Source organism: Phodopus roborovskii, unplaced genomic scaffold (genome assembly GCF_943737965.1).
Source record: "Phodopus roborovskii unplaced genomic scaffold, PHOROB, whole genome shotgun sequence".
Classification (NCBI taxonomy): domain Eukaryota; kingdom Metazoa; phylum Chordata; class Mammalia; order Rodentia; family Cricetidae; genus Phodopus; species Phodopus roborovskii.
In genome coordinates, this window is record NW_026126619.1 from 5,419,862 (window position 1) to 5,439,420 (window position 19,559).

General features: G+C 40.3%; 1 protein-coding gene across 2 annotated transcripts in view; it reads right to left on the reverse strand.

The window, feature by feature from the left end:
• Nucleotides 1-19,559, reverse strand: part of Syt1 (synaptotagmin 1) — a 181,593-nt gene that overhangs the window by 124,843 nt on the left and 37,191 nt on the right. Inside the window, exons 2-5 of one of the 2 annotated variants that reach the window (XM_051206399.1) lie at nucleotides 16,111-16,295; nucleotides 9,551-9,664; nucleotides 6,292-6,459; nucleotides 3,044-3,211 (exon numbers count right to left, since the gene is read on the reverse strand). In XM_051206399.1, the coding sequence (XP_051062356.1) occupies nucleotides 3,044-3,211; nucleotides 6,292-6,459; nucleotides 9,551-9,664; nucleotides 16,111-16,295 (635 nt within the window). Of the gene's footprint in view, nucleotides 1-3,043; nucleotides 3,212-6,291; nucleotides 6,460-9,550; nucleotides 9,674-16,110; nucleotides 16,296-19,559 lie in introns of both variants that reach the window. The other variant, XM_051206398.1, reaches the window with a different exon arrangement.

Consider the following 19,559-nt stretch of genomic DNA (forward strand, 5'->3'; position numbering starts at 1 on the left):
GCTACTAATTAAATTATGTCCCAACTTGTTTTAATTCAGCAATCAATTTTTTTCCCCATTTGCACTGGGTTATGGAGCCTCATTTAAAAAGCACTCTAACGAATTCACACTAAGGGAGGTGACAGACTTACTTTGTACCAGAGAGAAAGCCAGTGTGAGGCCCATCAGGGCAAAGGTGCAAACGCAGAAAAAGCTGGGAATTCTTTCCGCCACCTCAGAGATGAGCAGGACAATAAGAAACAAACATGCAGAGGATGAAAATACATCCATGTCCTTGAAACTAGATGCAGGAACGAGACAAATTTGAAACTAGGCAACTTAGAAAACATGGGAGTCACAGTTGCTGACCGTAGTGTTTGGAGTAACGTAGGAAAACAAATACTAAAGGAATGAATGGATTGTTCTGAAAGTGTGATGGTTGGCTCCAGATGTGACTTTGGGTGACATGAGAAACTATATATTGATTGACCGAACAAAAAAGAAAATGGGAAAAACTCAACATAGACAGCCTGGTGAATTCATATTTGGGGCCTTTTACAAATGGGAGGAAACCATATATGTTGATTATATGGGATGATTTTGAGGCTACAGACTGAGAGGAAAATTGGATAAAGTTAATGGTTTCATATGTAGCCACCTCTGGAGAGAAAGGTCGTACTGTCTCCAAGGTCAAATTCTACCTCCTTCTGTTGCAAAATGGGAAGGTGGAACGTGGGGGGGAGGGGAGTGGGGAGGGTAGTCAGTCATAGTACACAAGGCAAAAGAAAACATGGCAGTGAGCCCAAACCAGCCCGCAGCTTGGATGGTGTTAATCTGAGGAGCACTGACCCGGATGGAAACTTCTCTAGCAATGCTGGCTGATAATCGGAGTCTAGAGAGAGCCAGCGCTCGCAGTCTCCTCTCTGAACCTGTGATGACATGCATTCCCATTGAGCCTTTCACTACAGCCAGTTGCCCAGCCCTTTCTAAACTGCTCACATGTGGGTCAGCCATTAAGTAGCATGCTGTCCTTCTGCCTATGCAACTACTTCATTGTCTTATGCCCCCAATGGTTGTCAGGTTCCTGGTAAAGCACCAGTCTATCAACATTCCAGCCATAGAACTCTGGGCCTGGGCTAGCCTGCTTCTATCCAAGTCAGTCTCTGGTTGAAAAGCCTCCTATGGTTATTATTATTATTCATTCCAAAGCTGTTCTTTTAAATCTTTCCACTCATTATGACTTTAAAATGACATGCAACATTGGGAGGTGAAATGAAATCATGAACACAATAGCTCAAGTGGAAAACGGGAAAACAGTTCTTTGAAGTCTTCTTGAGGACTGAAGTCAGTCCAAGACTTCAGTCTACTCACACAATTCTTTTTAACAGAAAAAGGCACAGCACATAACACGGAGGACAAGGGACTCTGGAGATATGAAATGTAATTGGATCTTATTTCCTTTCCTACGAGAAAGGGTCTACCTGCATCTAGTCAAGCCAAGGCAAGCTGAATGATACCTATTTTTAGGAAGTTTCCTATTTCACAATAGAGAGAGGGGGGGGGGGAGGCCTCTGCACTGGACCAAAGGGCAGTGTGTTCCAAGACTTTATAATGGTTTGTTGTTTCCCATGGAAAACATCCAGTAGCTTTCAGTCAGTACAATGGTGCTGAGAAAATAGAACGGAGTCGATACAGATGGAGGCAAAAGAGGAGAGTAGGGAAATAGGGAAATAGACTAGGCAACCATTCTCTCCTCTACATTCTCTCCTCTACTGAAGAGTTGCCATTTGCCAGACTCTATGTGAGGAGTTGTACATTTCCAACAATCTTATTTATAAAGGATGGGTATAGTGACCCCACCTTTTAGAACAAAACAATGAATTTGAAAGTGCGCAGGTGACTGGTTCTAGGTGCCAGGGCTATAACTGAAATAATACAAAATTTTGATTGTGACCTAGGTCTTTCTTAGTTGGTGATATCAAGGACAGGAAGGAGGTAGAAAAAGAGGCAACTGGAGACGCATACACACCTGTTGTTTTCACTGAAAGTACAGTAGCACATTTCCAGAATGAGTTGTTCTCCAGGATTTGGGTGACATGTGTCTTAAGGAAAGGGTGGGAGAGGAAAGCGGAGGAGGAAGGTAGTGGGGACCTAGGGGAGAAGGACAGTCTTTGCCGACTCAGGTCAAACCTGCAAGTTTAGTATTGTCTTAAATCTCCATTTACTTCAGGAGTTCTTGAAAGAGAGAGTATATAGACTATCAGGAACATTTCCTAAATGCAGGCAAAAAGCACTTTTTGGAAATCCACTGGGTGTGATTGTAGAACCCTATACCATGAACCTGGTAAGTAGAGATCCTAGTGACTGCACCATTCACGGGTCCCTGGGAGACTATCTGTCATTATCCTAGAGAGGGGCTGTGAAGAGATTAGTTTATGGAGATGCGAAGGGCTGTTTGAGTTTCTAATATCCTGTTGAGACTTTCACACAGCAGAATGCCCATGCCAGGCAGGCATGGCACTATCAAACAGAATTGGTTATTATGGAGTGCAAATGCACTATGGATATTGAACTTTTTTTTTTAAGGATAGAAAAAAATACTATCTCTTAAAACAAAGCTGTTAAAACTAGGAAGAAAACAATGTGAACTGTACCATGAAGATGTGAGTCATTTTAAAAAAATGTAGTATCAGCTTTTGTGTGTTAGTTTTCTTAACCCATTAAGCTTGATATCTGCATGAGAGTTAAAACATTTCAATATGCAGACATAATTGAGGAAAATATACTCTTTCACTTCATTGTACTAGCTCTGAAACCCATGGAGACCATACAAAATGATTTTTGACTGTCCTTTTATTGTTCATATGCCCAGTGTGTGTACCTCTCTAGAGTCTTTTAAGTCCTGAACATTGCAGGGCAATGCAATCCCTCGGACTCCTGTTTTGGCAGCTGTTAGTTAGTGTCTAAAGGCCCAGGTAGATCACCTCTCTATGGTTTAGTATTTGAACAGCAATAGGTGAATGAATACAACTTGTCATGTTAGAAATGATAATGACTTTCCTACCTCTTCCTTCTCAGCACTCTGGAGATCACGCCATTCCTCAGTCACGTGGCCAAAATCTACAGTGTTCATAGGAACTTTGAACTCTCCAATGATGTCATGCTTGGAGAAGCGATCGAAATCATACACAGCCATCACCAGGGTTTTGCCACCTAATTCCGAGTATGGCACCTGAATGGAAGGAGGGGGTAAGCCATTTAGTCACAGAATGCTTAAAACCTGTTATTTGTACATAGCCTTTAATACATATATTGGAGAAACAACAGGATTTTGTCCTCCATTGACTCTTATAGCCGATTTCTTGGAACTTGAACTACTTGGGAGAAAATGGAAAACTGTTCTAGTGGTGTATCATTTTATTCTAAGGTTCTAGAAGCAGTCGGTATTATCATTAATGGACCTTCCTATTAATTACTCTATGATTACTGAAAGAATAAGAAACTCAATTGCATTCGGGTATATGACTATCTCTTGCAAAATATTATTGGTGTTATTGTTTCAAAAAATTTCAAGTCATTTAGACACCAGTTTAATGGATATTACTTTTTCAAACCATCTACACCAGTGGTTCACGACCCTTTGGGTGTTGAATGGCCCTTTCACAGGAGTTGCTTAAGACCATCAGAAAATACATATTTACATTATAGTTCATAACAGTAGCAAAATTACAGTTGTGACATAGCAACGAAAATGATTTTTATAGTTGGGGTTAGCACAACACGAGGAGCTACCTGTATTAATAAAGGTCACAGTGTTAGGAAGGTTGAGAAACCATTCACAGCTCTAGACCATAGTTAAATGGAGGGTGACTTCTCCAAAGCTGTGCTGATAGTCTACAAAGATTTAAATGAAATTCAAAGGTGCTTCACATACTTTCTAAAATAATTTAGTGATTGACATGAGCTGGCTGGAAAATTGATGTTTTGAATATCAGAGATTCATTATAATAAGAATCTTGAAGTTCATTTGTAAGTGTGATACTTCTTAGCATGAATAGTAGCAAAAGGCCAAGAGCGAGTGAATTCTCCAGCTGTTCAATCAAATACATTTGGGACCAATGTTATGGTTTCAAAAGCTTATTAGTGACATTTTTAATATTCAGGGAGAGCTGTGCAGTCCAAGTTAGCTACACTCCAGTAGGTGGGTAGAAATGTTTAATTGAGAGGTAGTTTAGGCTTGTACTAAATATTTGATCAGTTTTCATACATGCACTTTTTTATCAGCATAAATGCTGTCTTATGCCCCAGAATACATTTCTCAATTAACTGGAACATTTCTTAATTAACTCTTATTAAGAATGGAAAGGAATGAAAGACTATCTGACCACTTATGTTCAAGAAACTTGGGCTTTCTAAGCAGTGTTTTTGTCATTTGTTAATCATGGTCATAATTAGGTTATTTTCTAAAATCCAGTGAATAAAAAGCTAAGTATAATGTTTTTCTACTTTAGGAAGAATCTAAGATTAACTTGAAAAATCTGAATTACAGTGGAAGCAACAAATTTTGAAGTGGGAGTTTAGAAATCCTTCAAATTTCAAATTTATTTCTTGAATCTTTGATCATGCTGAAGCATGCACATGATGTCTGTGTTTTAGTCTACTTAGGCCTGTATCTGGGACAGATGATCTGACTCAGCTTCTCATCAAACTCCAGCCATGGAGGCCTTCTGAGCACGGGTGAGAATATTTTAGACATCTGGCCCACGGTGGGCACTTAAGAGTCATTTCTGATTAACACCTCCTTCAAAATGCAAGTTTATTTTAGAGGAAAGAAGATGCATTTATTTTTGGATATATTGTTCATTTTAAGTACATTTAATGCTACTTGAAAGCCAATCTAGAAAAATCTTCTTTTTCTATATTGCATGGCTACCTGGCATTTCAAGGTAGTTTATAATGTCTACTGCAGAAATCAACATATTTCTCAAATGCCTCTAAATAGTTGTCCTTTGAGTACATATGCAGCCTGATCTACCTTCCTGAAAGAATAAGAAACTCAATTGCATTTGGCTTTATGATGATCTCTTGCAAAATATTATTGGTGTTATTGTTTCAAAAAATTTCAAGTCATTTAGACTAGAAAGCATAAAAGTTTATAGATTTTTACCGATATGCTTCCAAGAAATCACATGAAGTAATGGAGGGAGCCACTACAATATTATTTCAAATAATAGAAGACTCCATTAAGTTCCCTTTAGAAATTGCTGACCTAAAAACATTAATATACAACCAAAGAAAATGCTATTGACTACTCTTTGCAAGACTATAAGTAACTGATATTTAACTTACTTGGTATAGGGCCGATAATGACTTATTTTTAGTACTGCTAGGCACTGGTCCAGGCAAAGAAAACGTAAAGGATTTATGTGTTTAAAACTCAAAAACATTAAAGAAGTTAAAGAATGTTCTTTCATGAAATTGCAAACAAGCTTTGAAGAGGTGACTCACGCCCCCTTTCCAATTCCCACGGGAATGTTTGCCAACACAAGGCACAAGTGTTATTGCTAAGCCTGGCTGGTGGACGGGGTAATTTTCAATCAGCCTGCTGGCATATTCACAGGCATTCCATTTTCTAGAAGTGTATTGTTCTAAGGGAAATATTTTAAAACAATTCCACATGTCCACCAGAAGCGCTGCTTTTATGAATGATTTCCAGTGAAGAGCTACAAGGTGCCTTGCGGCTTGCAGGGCATGTCATTTTGACGAGTTGTCCTATGGTCAGAATGGCTCTTGGTTATTGTTTGTCAACTGATGGGTCTCAGCGTGACGAAAAGGCTAGAGTAAAGGGATGATGCCACAGAAGCCCATGGCCTTTTTATTGCTAGGAGGAAGGGCTTTCAGCATGTCCAAACCTTCAAACCTTCCCATGATAGCATGGTAAACACCAGAGAACAGCTTTCCCCATTCTGACTGCAGAGCCTTGGACCCCCCTGGGAAAAAATAGCTTGGCCTTTATTTTTGGAGACAGTGGGGGTGCATTGTCAAAGCCCATTGGCATACATGAATGGACCTTGCTTTTTTAGGTGTGACTCTGATACTGAAAGGTCTACATTCTATGCTGCAAACACACAGCTAAAACCTCCAATGCCGACTCTTCATGAAACTGAAAATTGATTGTAAAATGTTCCAAACACAACTGTGGTGAGCCCTAGAGTAAGTCGTTCATGCTTATGCTTGTATGGCTGTCATGTTGAAACTAGTATTTAATTGAAAACAATGAAGGTGAAGCTATAACTCAACCCAAAAATCTACCTTGAAAGTAAATTGTTCATTGAAGACAGGGTTGAGGGTTTTCCGGTGAACTTTTGTCTCAAATTTCTTCTTTTTGTCAGGCAGCAGGAAGACTTTGACATATGGATCCGATGTTCCCCCCATGTCCAAGGCAGGAAGTTCAGCAGCTTGGATGATCCCAACCAACAGCTGGAATGACAACAAAGGATGACCATTTGGAGGAAGATTGATTTGTTCACAGTGTCACACATTGGGATGTTGCCCCTGTTCCCTTGACTTTTACTCTTATGAATCTGAATATAGAGGGTAAATGCAGTGAGCTCTGTAGGCTTCAGAACCGAATTATGACAGATGCGGGCTCTAGGAAGCCTACTTTTAAGGACAAAAGAGGCTTTTAAGAGGTTGCTGATTACAGTTAAATATGGAATTCATATTTGCAGAAGGGCTGCAATCAAATAACTTCCCAGTTGCTAAAAGCCCTGTGCTTTGTTTTGCCTTCCAGTTCATGCTTTATAAATGGAAATAAATCATTAAACAACCACTAGTCAGGAATTGCAAAGCAGGGAACTTTTTATTCTTTTCCGAAGGCTCAGAACAGCTAAATGGAAATTTCTTAGTAACTAATATTTTGCGATAAAAAAATAAAAGCTTCAAGTTTCTGTCCCACTTGACTTATTCTTGTGTGATATCTACAGTTTTTAAAACCTTAGCTTATGATAGTATTATCTTAAAAAGTTTGCTGTTATATATAATTTAACTTTTCTCAAAGGAAGAGATTAACAGACATGAAAAACATAGTCATTTAACATGGATTTTCAATTTTCCTAATACAGCAATTTTCTCTGCACTGTATTTCTCACCAATAAAATTCTCAGTTTCACTGGGAATACTAATATAACATGGCATTATTATATTAGGTTTTTTTTTTTTTTAAGGTAAAAATCTTACTTCATATCTCAGGCTGGCCACAAAGTTGTGACCAGCCACCTGCCTCTGTCTCAGATTCCAAGCATGAGCCACCTCAGGTTTTCACTACAGGTTCTGAGTTTTTTTTTTTGCCATTGGACTGGACATGCAATCCATTTCCTTACACATTAAATTTCCATTTTTTTTAGAAAGTGATCCAGGGCATCTTCTAACTTCGTTCCTTCCCTGAGGGAATATGTCGCTGCCACTCGAATGCTGCCTTGCCTAGTTTGTGGCAGGAGCCATGACTGCTGGGAGGTATACAGTTAACAAAGTCCCGGTCCAAAAATAGTTAACAGAGGCACCAGGCTATAAACACACCTTTTGCAAATGATTATCTTTTGGGCAACATCACAAATATAACAAACTCAGTACAGTGGGATATCACAGTTTAGAGACTTGGATATCTTGACATTAGAGGATGGGGAGATTTCTTCTACTATCACTTTAACTTTAACTTCTGTTTAAGAGAGACATATTCCATTTTCCTACCACAAAAGCTTCTTAATTCAATGATTTTAATATGCTTTTTTTGGTAAGCAAATACTCATATTTGAGTGCAGCTTAGTCTACAGGTTTCCTCAGATTTTACCTTCCATAACTCAAGGGAACCATGTGGTTGTGAAAACGAGAGGAAGGGACACTGTAATTAATATAGTATTTATCAATAAAATCTTCTAGACAATCATAACAAAATGAGTATTTTGGACTTCTCTGTTTGCAAACAAACACATGAGTTTTGGGTAAAACAATCAGTTCTGCTCTTAAAAGTACTCTTGGGTTGAAAACATAGTACTTGCTGCATTTCCTGAGGGCTGAGCTTCGATTCCCAGCACCCACGGGGCAGCTTACAATCATGTGTAACTCCAGTTCCAGGGGATCCAACATCCCCTTGTGACCTCCATAGACACCACACTGTGCACATGTGGTGCACATACATTAAAAAAAAATTACAAGTTTCAAACCTGTACCTAATCAGTATGAGATGCTGCTACATTTCTACTGGGAAATTGAATGGAGAAACATAGCATATGGGAATATGAAGACATGTTAAAAACCTGGAAACCTCCATACCTTTCCTGGAATACGCAAATAATGAGCTACTTTGCTTCCAACTAAATCCTAATGCTCACATTTTGTTTGGTAGAAGTCGCAGAAATGACCTGAAATATATTTCATTAGTTATAAGATGTAAATGGTCTCCTTATAGTCCTACTATAGTCCTACATAAATGCATACTTATATACCATACCTAAATCCAATGTACAAATGTCTAGAACGTATTATGAAATCACTAGCCAAGGCTACAATGAAGCTGATCAAACAAAGGCATTTTTAAATCCCACTCATCCTTCAAGGAGACTACTCAGAAGCTTCAAAGACCTGAACTGTCAGTTCCCAGATAAAAACACAGAACTGTTGCAGCTGCTTCCAATTCTGACTTTGGACATTAGCCATCAAGGCCGACTACTAATGTTTGATTGACTTATCAAGCATCACTCATCAAGCAGGGTGTTATAACGAGCATATGCTGCATCCTGGTCTTGTACTGAGTTACCTTCCTTCCGTTCCCAGCAAAGGAAGAGGGATACCAAAAGAGTGGGAGGTGCCTGAACCCCCAAGCGGGTGAAGGGCTCCATTCTGAACTCGGTCCATCCTACTTATTCTCACAACTTAGAGAGTAAAGGGTGGTTGTTAACATTATGGATCTTACCTAGAATGGTTTTCAAAGGCATTTTCCACACTCGGAGCTACCGGGATGAGTTTCACCTAGCATCATGGTGTTCCATAGAAGGTATTCCTGCTCTTAAAAGCCATAGGGCATTAGCCAGTGTTTAATTCCTACTTTTTTTTTTCCAGTTGTGAGTCTAGCCTTTAACAGCTGAGCCATCTCTTTATTTTTCTAGATGTGGGCCTGGATGGCAGCTTGAACCAAAGGCCCCCGGTGTTGTTTGGGATCTAAATCTATACATTTCAGGGAAGGTTGTTTCCACTCACACTGAGGGAACTTTCGGGACTGGGCTGGTTGGGAGCTCTCAGCAGCAGACCGATGGCTTGGAGTTAATTTGTATTCTGTCTGCCTCCTGTCAGTGCCATGAGTAGATGTAATCGGCTGAATACTGTGAATTCTAATTACCAGAAGTTAAATTAGCAGCTAGGGGACTGCCTGTACTTAGGAATGATTTCATCAATAGCTTTGATAATTGCATTTTCCCCTCCCAGCAAACGAAATGTTTTAAGGTGAGTGTCTTGCTTCAATTGCTACTCGGTAATTTCAGAAAGTGTAATGGAATCAGACGTTTGCCCCTCAGACCTGGTTATTCTGGAAGTCATAATCCAGTGAATATTGGAGTTTCCCCAGTTTTTCTTCTTCCTTGGGCTCTTCCTTTTCTTCCCCATCGGTCAATCCGGTTTCAGCATCATCATCCTTGAGGGCCTATGGAGAGGAGACAGAAAGCCCGACGGATTGTCATCAAAGTCCACATGCAACTGGCCACACCTCCAAGCTGTTTGAAGCAAGCGCTATGATGCTGAAATCTACTTGCCTATCACATTCTCATTTGTTGCTTACACACAAATCCATCTTTAAATTCCACCTGTGCACGTCCTTTCCCTCCCAATCAGCAAGCAACATGGAAGCGATGGAAGAAGCCCCCCTCCGAGGATAGCAAGCAAAACTAGAACACTGTTGCAAGGAGAATGTCAACTTGGTATCATCCTTGGCTCTGATGACATTGCCTCTTTGTTTCTAGTACGATAGACATGCTTGTATCGAGGCTGGGTTTCACATTCTCATAGCCGCAGAGGCGCTCAGCCTCATGTAAGGCATCATTGGTACATGCAGTGGAGAGATTCAGATGGGATGCATGGCCTTCTGTTGCCTGATTGCTTGTGCCAAAGATGGCTGAGTGACCCTCAGAAAATGTCAATTCTTTGTGCGTTACATGAATGGTTGTAATATTTAAGAAAAAAGGAGAAAACATGCCACCAGCAAATGCATGTTTAGAGACTAGTTCACCCCACTTCCGGGTGAACTTTACCATTTGATTTTCAGAACAGCTCCACAGAAAGCAAGGCTGAATTCAACTGATTTGAGTGTACTAGATATCAAAGACAAAAAGAGTCGTGTTTGTAATTTCTGAAAAACTCATGGGTGTAAAATTAATTTTGAATTAAACAACAAGGGCTATGATACTAGACTTAGAAAAGCTGATCTAAACAATTATTCTTCAATCTTAGTGGTAGAATATACATTAAAACATTTGAAAGAGCATCATCAGTATTTCAGAAATGAAAGTATATAAAAAGTTCTGTAGATGCAAAAATTATTCCAAATATTTCTATTACAAAGGTTTATAGTAGTGGAAGATTTCTTTACGGGGATATACAGATACACTATTATGCGTGTTCATTCTTCATAATTGTAAATTGAAAATTCACTAGTATGTTTGAAAAATTTAAAGGCCTATATAGTAGCCATCCACATATTTTGTTCTGGTCATCGCCTGTACTTTCCCTGGTCATTTGTTTTTAAACATCACTTTTATACTATCTCATTTTTCTTGCATGTATGCAGCTGCAGAATCTCCCCAAAATTGAAAGAAAGTATGAGCAATGGACCATCATAAGTCTGCCAACATTTAAGAGTCTTTACTGTCCCGTAACTACTGTCAGCTCCCGAGCTGATTGGAGAATTCTTCCAGGACTCAGAAGTGATAGGTTTAGCCATCAGACGATGGCTCACCATCTTGCTGTCCCTCCGTACCTGAGCCTTTTCTCTGCCACCGTCATTCTGAGTGGAGACTCTCCCTTCACTCATAGCTTACACAGAGAACCTCAGTGGTGCTGAGAATGGCGACCCTTGTCTAGTCTGGCTCCTCCCAGCTAACCCCACGGGGATCACCCAAACTCGTCTGCAGGGAGGCTGTCAGAGCTCGTAAGTTCTGCTCTCTGGTTAGAAGACATCTGAGCACAGGGGAGCTGTTATCCATGTGTCCCATCTCAGCAATCTACAAGGCGTCTGAGAAGTTGAAAATTAACCTTTTTTAAATGTGGCTAGCCCTATACCATTTAATTTAGAAAGACTAATCTATACTTGGGTGCTTCCTTGAATATTAATTATGTAAGAACCAAGGCAGGGACATGATGAATGCACTAAGGTGTTTGAGTCTGGCTCAACTCCCCTTGTCCCTGAGAGCCCTACATAACCTTTGGTACTGCCATAGAGGGTGTGTTTAGAAAACTACAGTTTAGCTAGCTTGCCTCCCTGTAATAGTTTGATTGATTTTTTTTTTTAAAGAGAATAGAGATTTCCTTAATGTATCCACTGACAAAATACCTACATGTCACTCCATTGTCACAGGTAAAAGAAAATCATGAATTTAAATACTATTTCAAAAGTTTCTTTTCAGAGTTGACTATTTATATATCATGTTTCAGCCCAATGCAACTTGAAATAGCCAACATATTAAATCTCCTTTTCCCTAGGTGATTTCTGCCTTCCTTCCTTCCTTCCTTCCTTCCTTCCTTCCTTCCTTCCTTCCCTCCTTCCTTCCCTTCTTCCTTTCTTGATGCCAGAATAGAACAGAAGGTGCAGGGCCATCTCTGATTATTTTGTATGAAATGGGGCTAAATTTTTGATAATTTTTCAGAGTTCCTATTCATCACCGAAGTGATTAAGTAGTCTATTCCTATCCTGGAGGCCAGGCACCAATACAGTAAACTCAGACCTATTGAGTCAGCAGCTATTATAATATCTTGAGAGTAGTATGTATCCCTCCATAGGAGAAAAACAACTCAGATGAAAAAGCTTGTAAATCCAGTTTTTTTGAAGTCAGGAAAATTATACTAGGGAAACTTGGTCATGAACATTAGGTCTTTTATCGAGTTCTCAGGTTTAGATGGACACATTTGTGGTTTGCTTTGGCATTCAAACTTTACCTAGTCTACAGTCATCAGAAAAAGTGTGTGCTCGTTCTAGCGTCCAGTGCTCACATGGGGTTTGGTAGGGCCTGTGAAAAGGGAGTGCGAGGACTGCATCTTCTTTCTACTCTATCAATGCAAACCTTTCAAATTCTGTTCTCTGTAGCCCATGTTAGCAATGTTTAAAAGGAAACACTTCATCTCTGAAGATCAGTTGAGTTCAGCCTCTTGATGTCAGAATGGTAAGCCCTCAGCTGTGGAGCCCAGCCACCAGCATTGATTAGAGATGTCTAGTAGCAGAAGAAACCTACCGCAAGGGACAGTCCAGAACAGTCATGAGACATAACACAGATAAGGAGGACATAGAAGGAAGAAATAAAAATTAAAGTATCCACACACATCAGTGAAAACCATGGAGAAATGACCATACTAAGCTTATGATTCTATAGGTTGCTATTATTTCCCCTGCACTGTTAGTGATCTCAAAACTCAAGCTGTTTAAAAAACCCTAACTATGAATCTTTTGTAACACAAATATACTATCTAGAGTTTACTTTTGAAGTCATTGCTGAATTTTAAAAGAGTATTTCTTAAAGGTTACAAAACCTTTCTGAGAGATACATAGCCATGAATGTTAAAATTTGAATTTCTGGGCGTTTGGAATGGATTGAAGTAATAAAAAACTTATTGATTGCTATGAAGCCTCTATAGCTTTAGGAGTTACATCTAAAAATTGTTCCTATTTGTCCTGTCTTATATTAGAATTTAGAGAGCCATAGTCTGGCCTTGTTTCTCTTCTCTATGTTCACTGTGATATGCTGCTCAAAGTATTTTGAAACCAGAGTGTTAGATGAGTTTCATCAGTATAATGTGGAGGATCATGGGACACCACATGTCACTCTCCTAAAAATCTGTGCATGCTGTTTTTCATCTTTATCCTCCATCTTCATAAGCCATAAGTAATTTTGTGAGGACTGGTAGAAACATGTACTGCCGTTACATAATTCTCATTGGTGCATGATGACGTCACTATTCCAATTATATTTCATTCTACACACTTAAAAAATTGTACCTGCCTACTGCCCTGAAGTACATAAAGTGGTTGACTTAAAGTAATGGAAACCGTTTTAAGTGGTTGAAATTCTAAATACTTTGCTATGACAGTAAATTATTATAAACTACTATGTCACTGACTTTTCCCTACTACTTCCTCATGTGGTGCATATTACTCTACCACTCTCCATCCAAAGGGACATGTGACAGATGGGAAAGTCATCATCAAGTTTATATGTGAGATTTTGGTCATTTATCCATGGTGTAATGGGGATATTGGCACTGTGCCATCAATTATACTATTACAGCATACAGAACAAACTCACAAATGAAAATATAACTGCCTTATCCTAGAAAGGAATGCTCCACTTGCCCTTTAACATTTACCAGTGCATTTAAGCATTAGTTCCAGGACACAGGAAAATCACAACTATAAAAATAATAGCACTATATATTCAACATTTTCAAAGATATTGCTAAAATAGCAACCTTTCTCTAGCCCATGTTCATCCAGAGAAATTATTTATATGCTTAATTATAAAACTTTTTTTTTTTTAAATCTGTGATCATATCTTAAAAAAAACCAACTGAGTAAGAAGGGAGAAAATCAGTACTAAATCCTACTTGCTATAATCCACAATTTGAGCATTTACTTAACAAATTAAATGAAGAGAAAGACAAATCCCTCTTAGTTAATCTGTACTTGTATATGAACATTTGCTACACAGGCTAAGCTCTCTGAGCATTAGACTAGACTTCCCGTCCACTCCACAGCCCTGCCGCCAAACTCAGCTACACGGAATGAGAAGTGATCCCGGGGAAACGGCTGTCAATAGACACTACAGCGTCTTTGAGAAGGAGTTGAAATTTCCGACTGGAAAGAGGGGTAGATTGTGAGTGTGTAGAGAACCAGGAAGCTGCATGTATGTTCCGTGAGGCTTGTGGTAATATCTGATCAAACTGTTCGTAGGTTCATGCGTCAATGATTCAGTTAATAGTAATTACTACTATAAGACAGTTGGAAAAACTTCTATTACAATTATCTGATAGGAAATAATAACTACAAATATTTCTATGAAAAAGTCTTTACATTCCATTTCATGCATTAAATTTTCTTTATAAACATTTACGTATTTTTCAAAAGTGAACAAATATTTAATACTTTTTATTAAGCTTTAACTTGACAAAGGTGTCCAGCTCATTTAGTTAAAAATAGGCTACAACATCAAAATGCTTTCTCTATGCATGCATCATCATGGTTCTAATTATGGTCATTAACTGAGGGAATATAATTTTGTTTTTCAACTCTGTCTTGTTCTTTAGGACTTGATCTTGTCTCCCTTCACTACATACAACTCATTATCTCTGGCAAATGATGGCTGAGCCACATGCTCTGCCAACGTTGGCAATTACTAAGTATGATGAAGCTATTTAACAAAGACTGAGGGCAGTGGATGAGTCAGAAAGGGCTCCTGTCCAGGAGGGAAAGCACTCAGGTACCTTGTATTATTACAAAAAAAAAAAAAAAACAAATCAAAAAACAAACAAAAATACTCCGATCAAGATTGGCTATATGATATGGAATAAAAAGGCTCAGGTGTTGTGATATTTTGTTTATGTTCTGACAAATAAAGCTTTCCTGGAGATCGGGGTGGTGGTGGTGATGGGTGGTGGTGGTGGTGGTGGTGTGGGTGATGGTGGGGGTGGGGGTGGTGGGGATGGTGATGGGTGGTGGTGGGGGTGGTGGGGGTGGTGATGGGTGGTGGTGGTGTGGGTGATGGTGGGGGGTGGGGGTGGTGGGGGTGGTGATGGGTGGTGGTGGTGGCGATGGGTGGTGGTGGTGGTGGGGGTGGTGGGGGTGGTGATGGGTGGTGGTGGTGTGGGTGATGGTGGGAGTGGGGGTGGTGGGGGTGGTGATGGGTGGTGGTGGTGGCGATGGGTGGTGGTGGTGGTGGGGGTGGTGGGGGTGGTGATGGGTGGTGGTGGTGGTGTGGGTGATGGTGGGGGTGGGGGTGGTGGGGATGGTGATGGGTGATGGTGGGGGTGGTGATGGTGGGGGTGGTGGGGGTGGTGATGGGTGGTGGTGGTGTGGGTGATGCTGGGGGTGGTGATGGGTGATGGTGGGGGTGGTGGTGGTGGCGATGGGTGGTGGTGGTGATGGGTGGTGGTGGTGATGGGTGGTGGTGGTGATGGGTGGTGGTGGTGTGGGTGATGGTGGGGGTGGGGGTGGTGGGGGTGGTGATGGTGGTGGTGGTGTGGGTGGTGGTGTGGGTGATGCTGGGGGTGGTGATGGGTGATGGTGGGGGTGGTGGGGGTGATATGGGCCACTTGTTAACCATAGAGGTCTGTAAGGAAGGGGACAGAAGTGGCAACATGGGGCACAGACAGGAGCTCTGCCCTTGTGATCTGAGGAGCTGGAGAGGTAAGAGGTGACTGTGGCTGGCCCTTCTCTGATCTTCCAGCTTCTGCCCCGATATCTCCCTTCAGATTTTTACTATCAAGACTAATTAGGAACATGCTTCACACAGGAATCACCTTATTTTGCCAAGCCCACGAAGCCACACATGCTGGTGTAGAGCTCTCTGGTGTGTGTGTGTGTGTGTGTGTGTGTGTGTCTGTCTGTCTGTCTGTCTGTCTGCCTGATCGAGAGAGAAAGAGAGAGAGAGAGAGAGAGAGAGAGAGAGAGAGAGAGAGAGAGAAACAAAAACAAAAAACAGAAACCCCCACTGTGCTACTGTCCACTACACTTTGGGGGACTGACAGGACTGTCAAGCATCTCTACGAAAACAACCATAGCCACGAATTGTTCATCTCCATGAGCATCTGTCATAAAAGAACAGAGCCCTTCCTGGTGACTTAACAGGAAGAGATAAGGTAAACAAGGGGTGTGTCCATTACCTGATCCTTCATGGTCTTCCCTAAGTCTTTGACGTCTTTCATGTTAATGGCATTCTTTCCTCCCTTTTCCTTGCCCTTCTTCTTGTTTTTCTTTTTGAACAAACATTTCTTACAGACACAAAAGCAGCAGGTCACGACTAAAAGGACTGCAACTATGGCTATGGCAATTAAGGCCCACGGTGGCACTGAAAGAGAGAGAGAGAGAGAAGGACATTAGCAACAGAACTGGCTAACCCAGTGCCACAGACGACCATCCCTGTGGTTGGATGCCCCCTCTACTTTACTCCACGGGTGTTATCCACCTCTGTGGCCTGTGCCTGAACTGCTCTACCTCTATCTACATCAAATGTCACCTCTCCCTTGTGCTCCAAGTTAATTTCCCATCCATTCATTTCTTCCTTTATGCCCAGCATAACTCTCCGGCCAGTTTTCTGAGTTTGAGCCCTTGTTTCATCCTGTACTAGCACTGATATTGTTAGCGAATCCCTTCTTCACCTCAGTTTCTCCATCTGTTCAGTAGAGGTAAAAGTGCTAAGCACCTTAGTGAGTCTTGTGAGAATTAAATATTAAGATGCATTGGCCAGCATGAAATTCATGGCAACTGTAATTATTCATCAAGCAAATGCTAAATGTCATCTTAAAATGTTACAGCATGGAAGAAGGGCCGAAGTTAATCACACAACCAACCAACCAAATGTAAAAGGTATAACCATACTGAAGGCAAGGAATAAGTATTTGGTGCCGTGAGAGTAGTTCATGGAGAGATGGACGGGGCTTGGCCAGGTAGAGGTTACATGACTGCCCTGATTGCTTAATGGTCCCTTCTGTTTTCTTCTCCATCAAGTGAAGAATATAGCAGCAACCGTTTCCTTCAGCTGATTAAAGTCAAAAGACTAAAAAAGCTTACAATGGCATCAAGCATACAGCAAGAGCTCAAGTATTGGTGGCTATAATTTCTTTGTATTCAAGACGTAGGATCCAGTGATGTCAAGAACCCTTAGGCGACATGAGATACAGGAAGAGGGTTATCAAAGATAGATGGACACCATGAACGGTGCTCAGTGAGAACACACAGGGGATGGAGAGAAGGAAGTAATAATGAGTTCTGGATAACAGAAGATTTAAAGACTGTTTAACATAACAAAGTATATACCAAAGAATGCACACAAGGAGTTTTCTATCCTATTTGTCCAACTGCTGGGAGCTAAAATATTTCCTTACTTAGCATCCAATTGGCTGATAAAAAGTTTCATGGGTATATTTGAACTCTAACTTTGTCTGAAATGGAATTATTCATGACCCAAATAACAGCTCTTCAAATTCATCAGAAGTAATTAGATTTGTCTGTTGTAATAAGAAAAAGACATTGGGTACTGAAATAGTAAGAAAAAGCATAATTTTCCCTGAGCCGCACAAACATCATTAGTGCCGATGACTGTTGAACACAAGTCAGGAGTACTCTGGTAAAGTAAAAACACTTACAATTAACCTCTCTTCAAAACAGAAAACCCACTCTTGCATGCTTTCTCCACATTTAGCTTTGTAGTGAAGAACATTCACTTTGCATATTATTGAATATTAGATAATAACCCAGAACATACACAATTACCATGTTTGAAACCATGTTTATAGCCACGGCAACACTTGTGTGAACAGTAGAGACATGTTTTCCTAATGTTCTCTAACAAACTTAACAGTCCACGCTTTCTTTAAAAAAGTGGAAGCCACTGTAAGCACATGTAACCAATGATATCATTTGTAAGACTTCACTCAGACACTTCTCCCTCTGATGACTGAGTGAAAATCCTGCCATGCGTGAATGGGAGGCTATGTGCCAAATGCAGGCAAGACAATGTTAATAATGGCCCTTCATTCGAAATCTCATAAATTATTCTCCCACTTGGACTTTTGTCATAGTCTCTCGGAGAGCTACATAAAGGCCTTGTACATTACAAAAGATAAGACTGAGATGATTTGACAAGTTCACACGAAGGACATAGGTGGTAAGAGCAGAGGAACATTATTTAATCAAAAAAAGAGAGAGGAACATGGGTCACAGGACGGACTCTGGAAGAGTGCAGCTGGAAGGTAATTTCAAACCACTGAAAAAGTTTCAGTTCGTGACCTTTGCGTCTTAAGGCATTAATGACTGGCGTGTTTGCTTTTAGTTGATCTAATGTGCAGATTGATTTTAATGCATATAATATTTGAATATTATAATTACTGATGATAACAATAAGCCATTATTGACTGCTTTATTTGCTCTTAGGTGGCCTAATGTGCAGATTAACATATATAATATTGAATATTATAATATATAATTACTGAAATATAATTACTAGAATTTTCTACCCTTTAGATAGACATAGAAAAACAAACCCTTACTACTTTGTTCATTCATGCAAAGGCAGTAACAATGCAAAGGAATGGCCATTTTTAATAAATGGCATTACTTGAATACAGTATTTACATTAAACCTCAACATTCGCTCAGTTTGCTTTTAGTGAGCAAATCTCATGGACCATATTTTGGGTTACTGAAAATCTGCTTGTTATGGTCCAACCACTGTGCTATGACTTTAACCACCTTGTTTCTTTCAGTCTTGATAGCAATTTTGTTCATTATCACTTCAGTTTTACAAAGAAAAACTCAACAGATTCAGTATCCTGAGCAATTTAAATGCCTTTAGGTTGTTCAGTTAAAAATGTCTAAATTAACTTTTCTACCATCATGAAGCCCTCATCTAGTAGCTGATGGAAACAGAAGCAGACACCCACAACTAAACACTGAGTCGAACTGGACTCCAGATGCAGAGAGAGAGGACAAGACCAGGCAGCAGAAACACATAAAGACAGCTTACCTGAACAAGGAGGAGCTAACAGGCCCCCAGACTGATAGCTGGGAAGCCAGCATGGGACTGACTCAGACCCCCTGAACATGGGTCTTGCTAAAAGGCCTGGGCAGTCTAAGGGACCTCAGACAGTGGAACCAGGATGTATCCCTGGTGCAAAAAAGGACTTTGGGAGCACATTCCCTGTGGAGGGTTACTCCCTTAACCTAGAGACAGGAGAGAAGTCCTAGTCCCTACTCCAAATGACAGATTTAGATGACCCCTCCTGGAAGGCACCACCCTACATGTGGGGGAGGGATGAGAGGGAAGGGTGGTGGTGGGGGCATGAGAGGGTGGGAGAGGAGGGAAGAGGGAGTGAGGGAGAGGGAACTGGGATTGACATGTAAAATAAAATAAATAAAGTGAGAAATATTTATAATAAAAAAGGTCTAAATTAAAAAAAGGATACAAAGGAAAAAAGTCATGTCTAGTTTCGAGGCCCTTTTAATAGGACATTTGAAAGGAAAACAAAATCCAATAAAGTGTAGCCAGGAGCACCTTTCTTGGTATAAATACACTTCCATCAAAAAAAACAAAACAAAAAACCCCCAAAAAACCC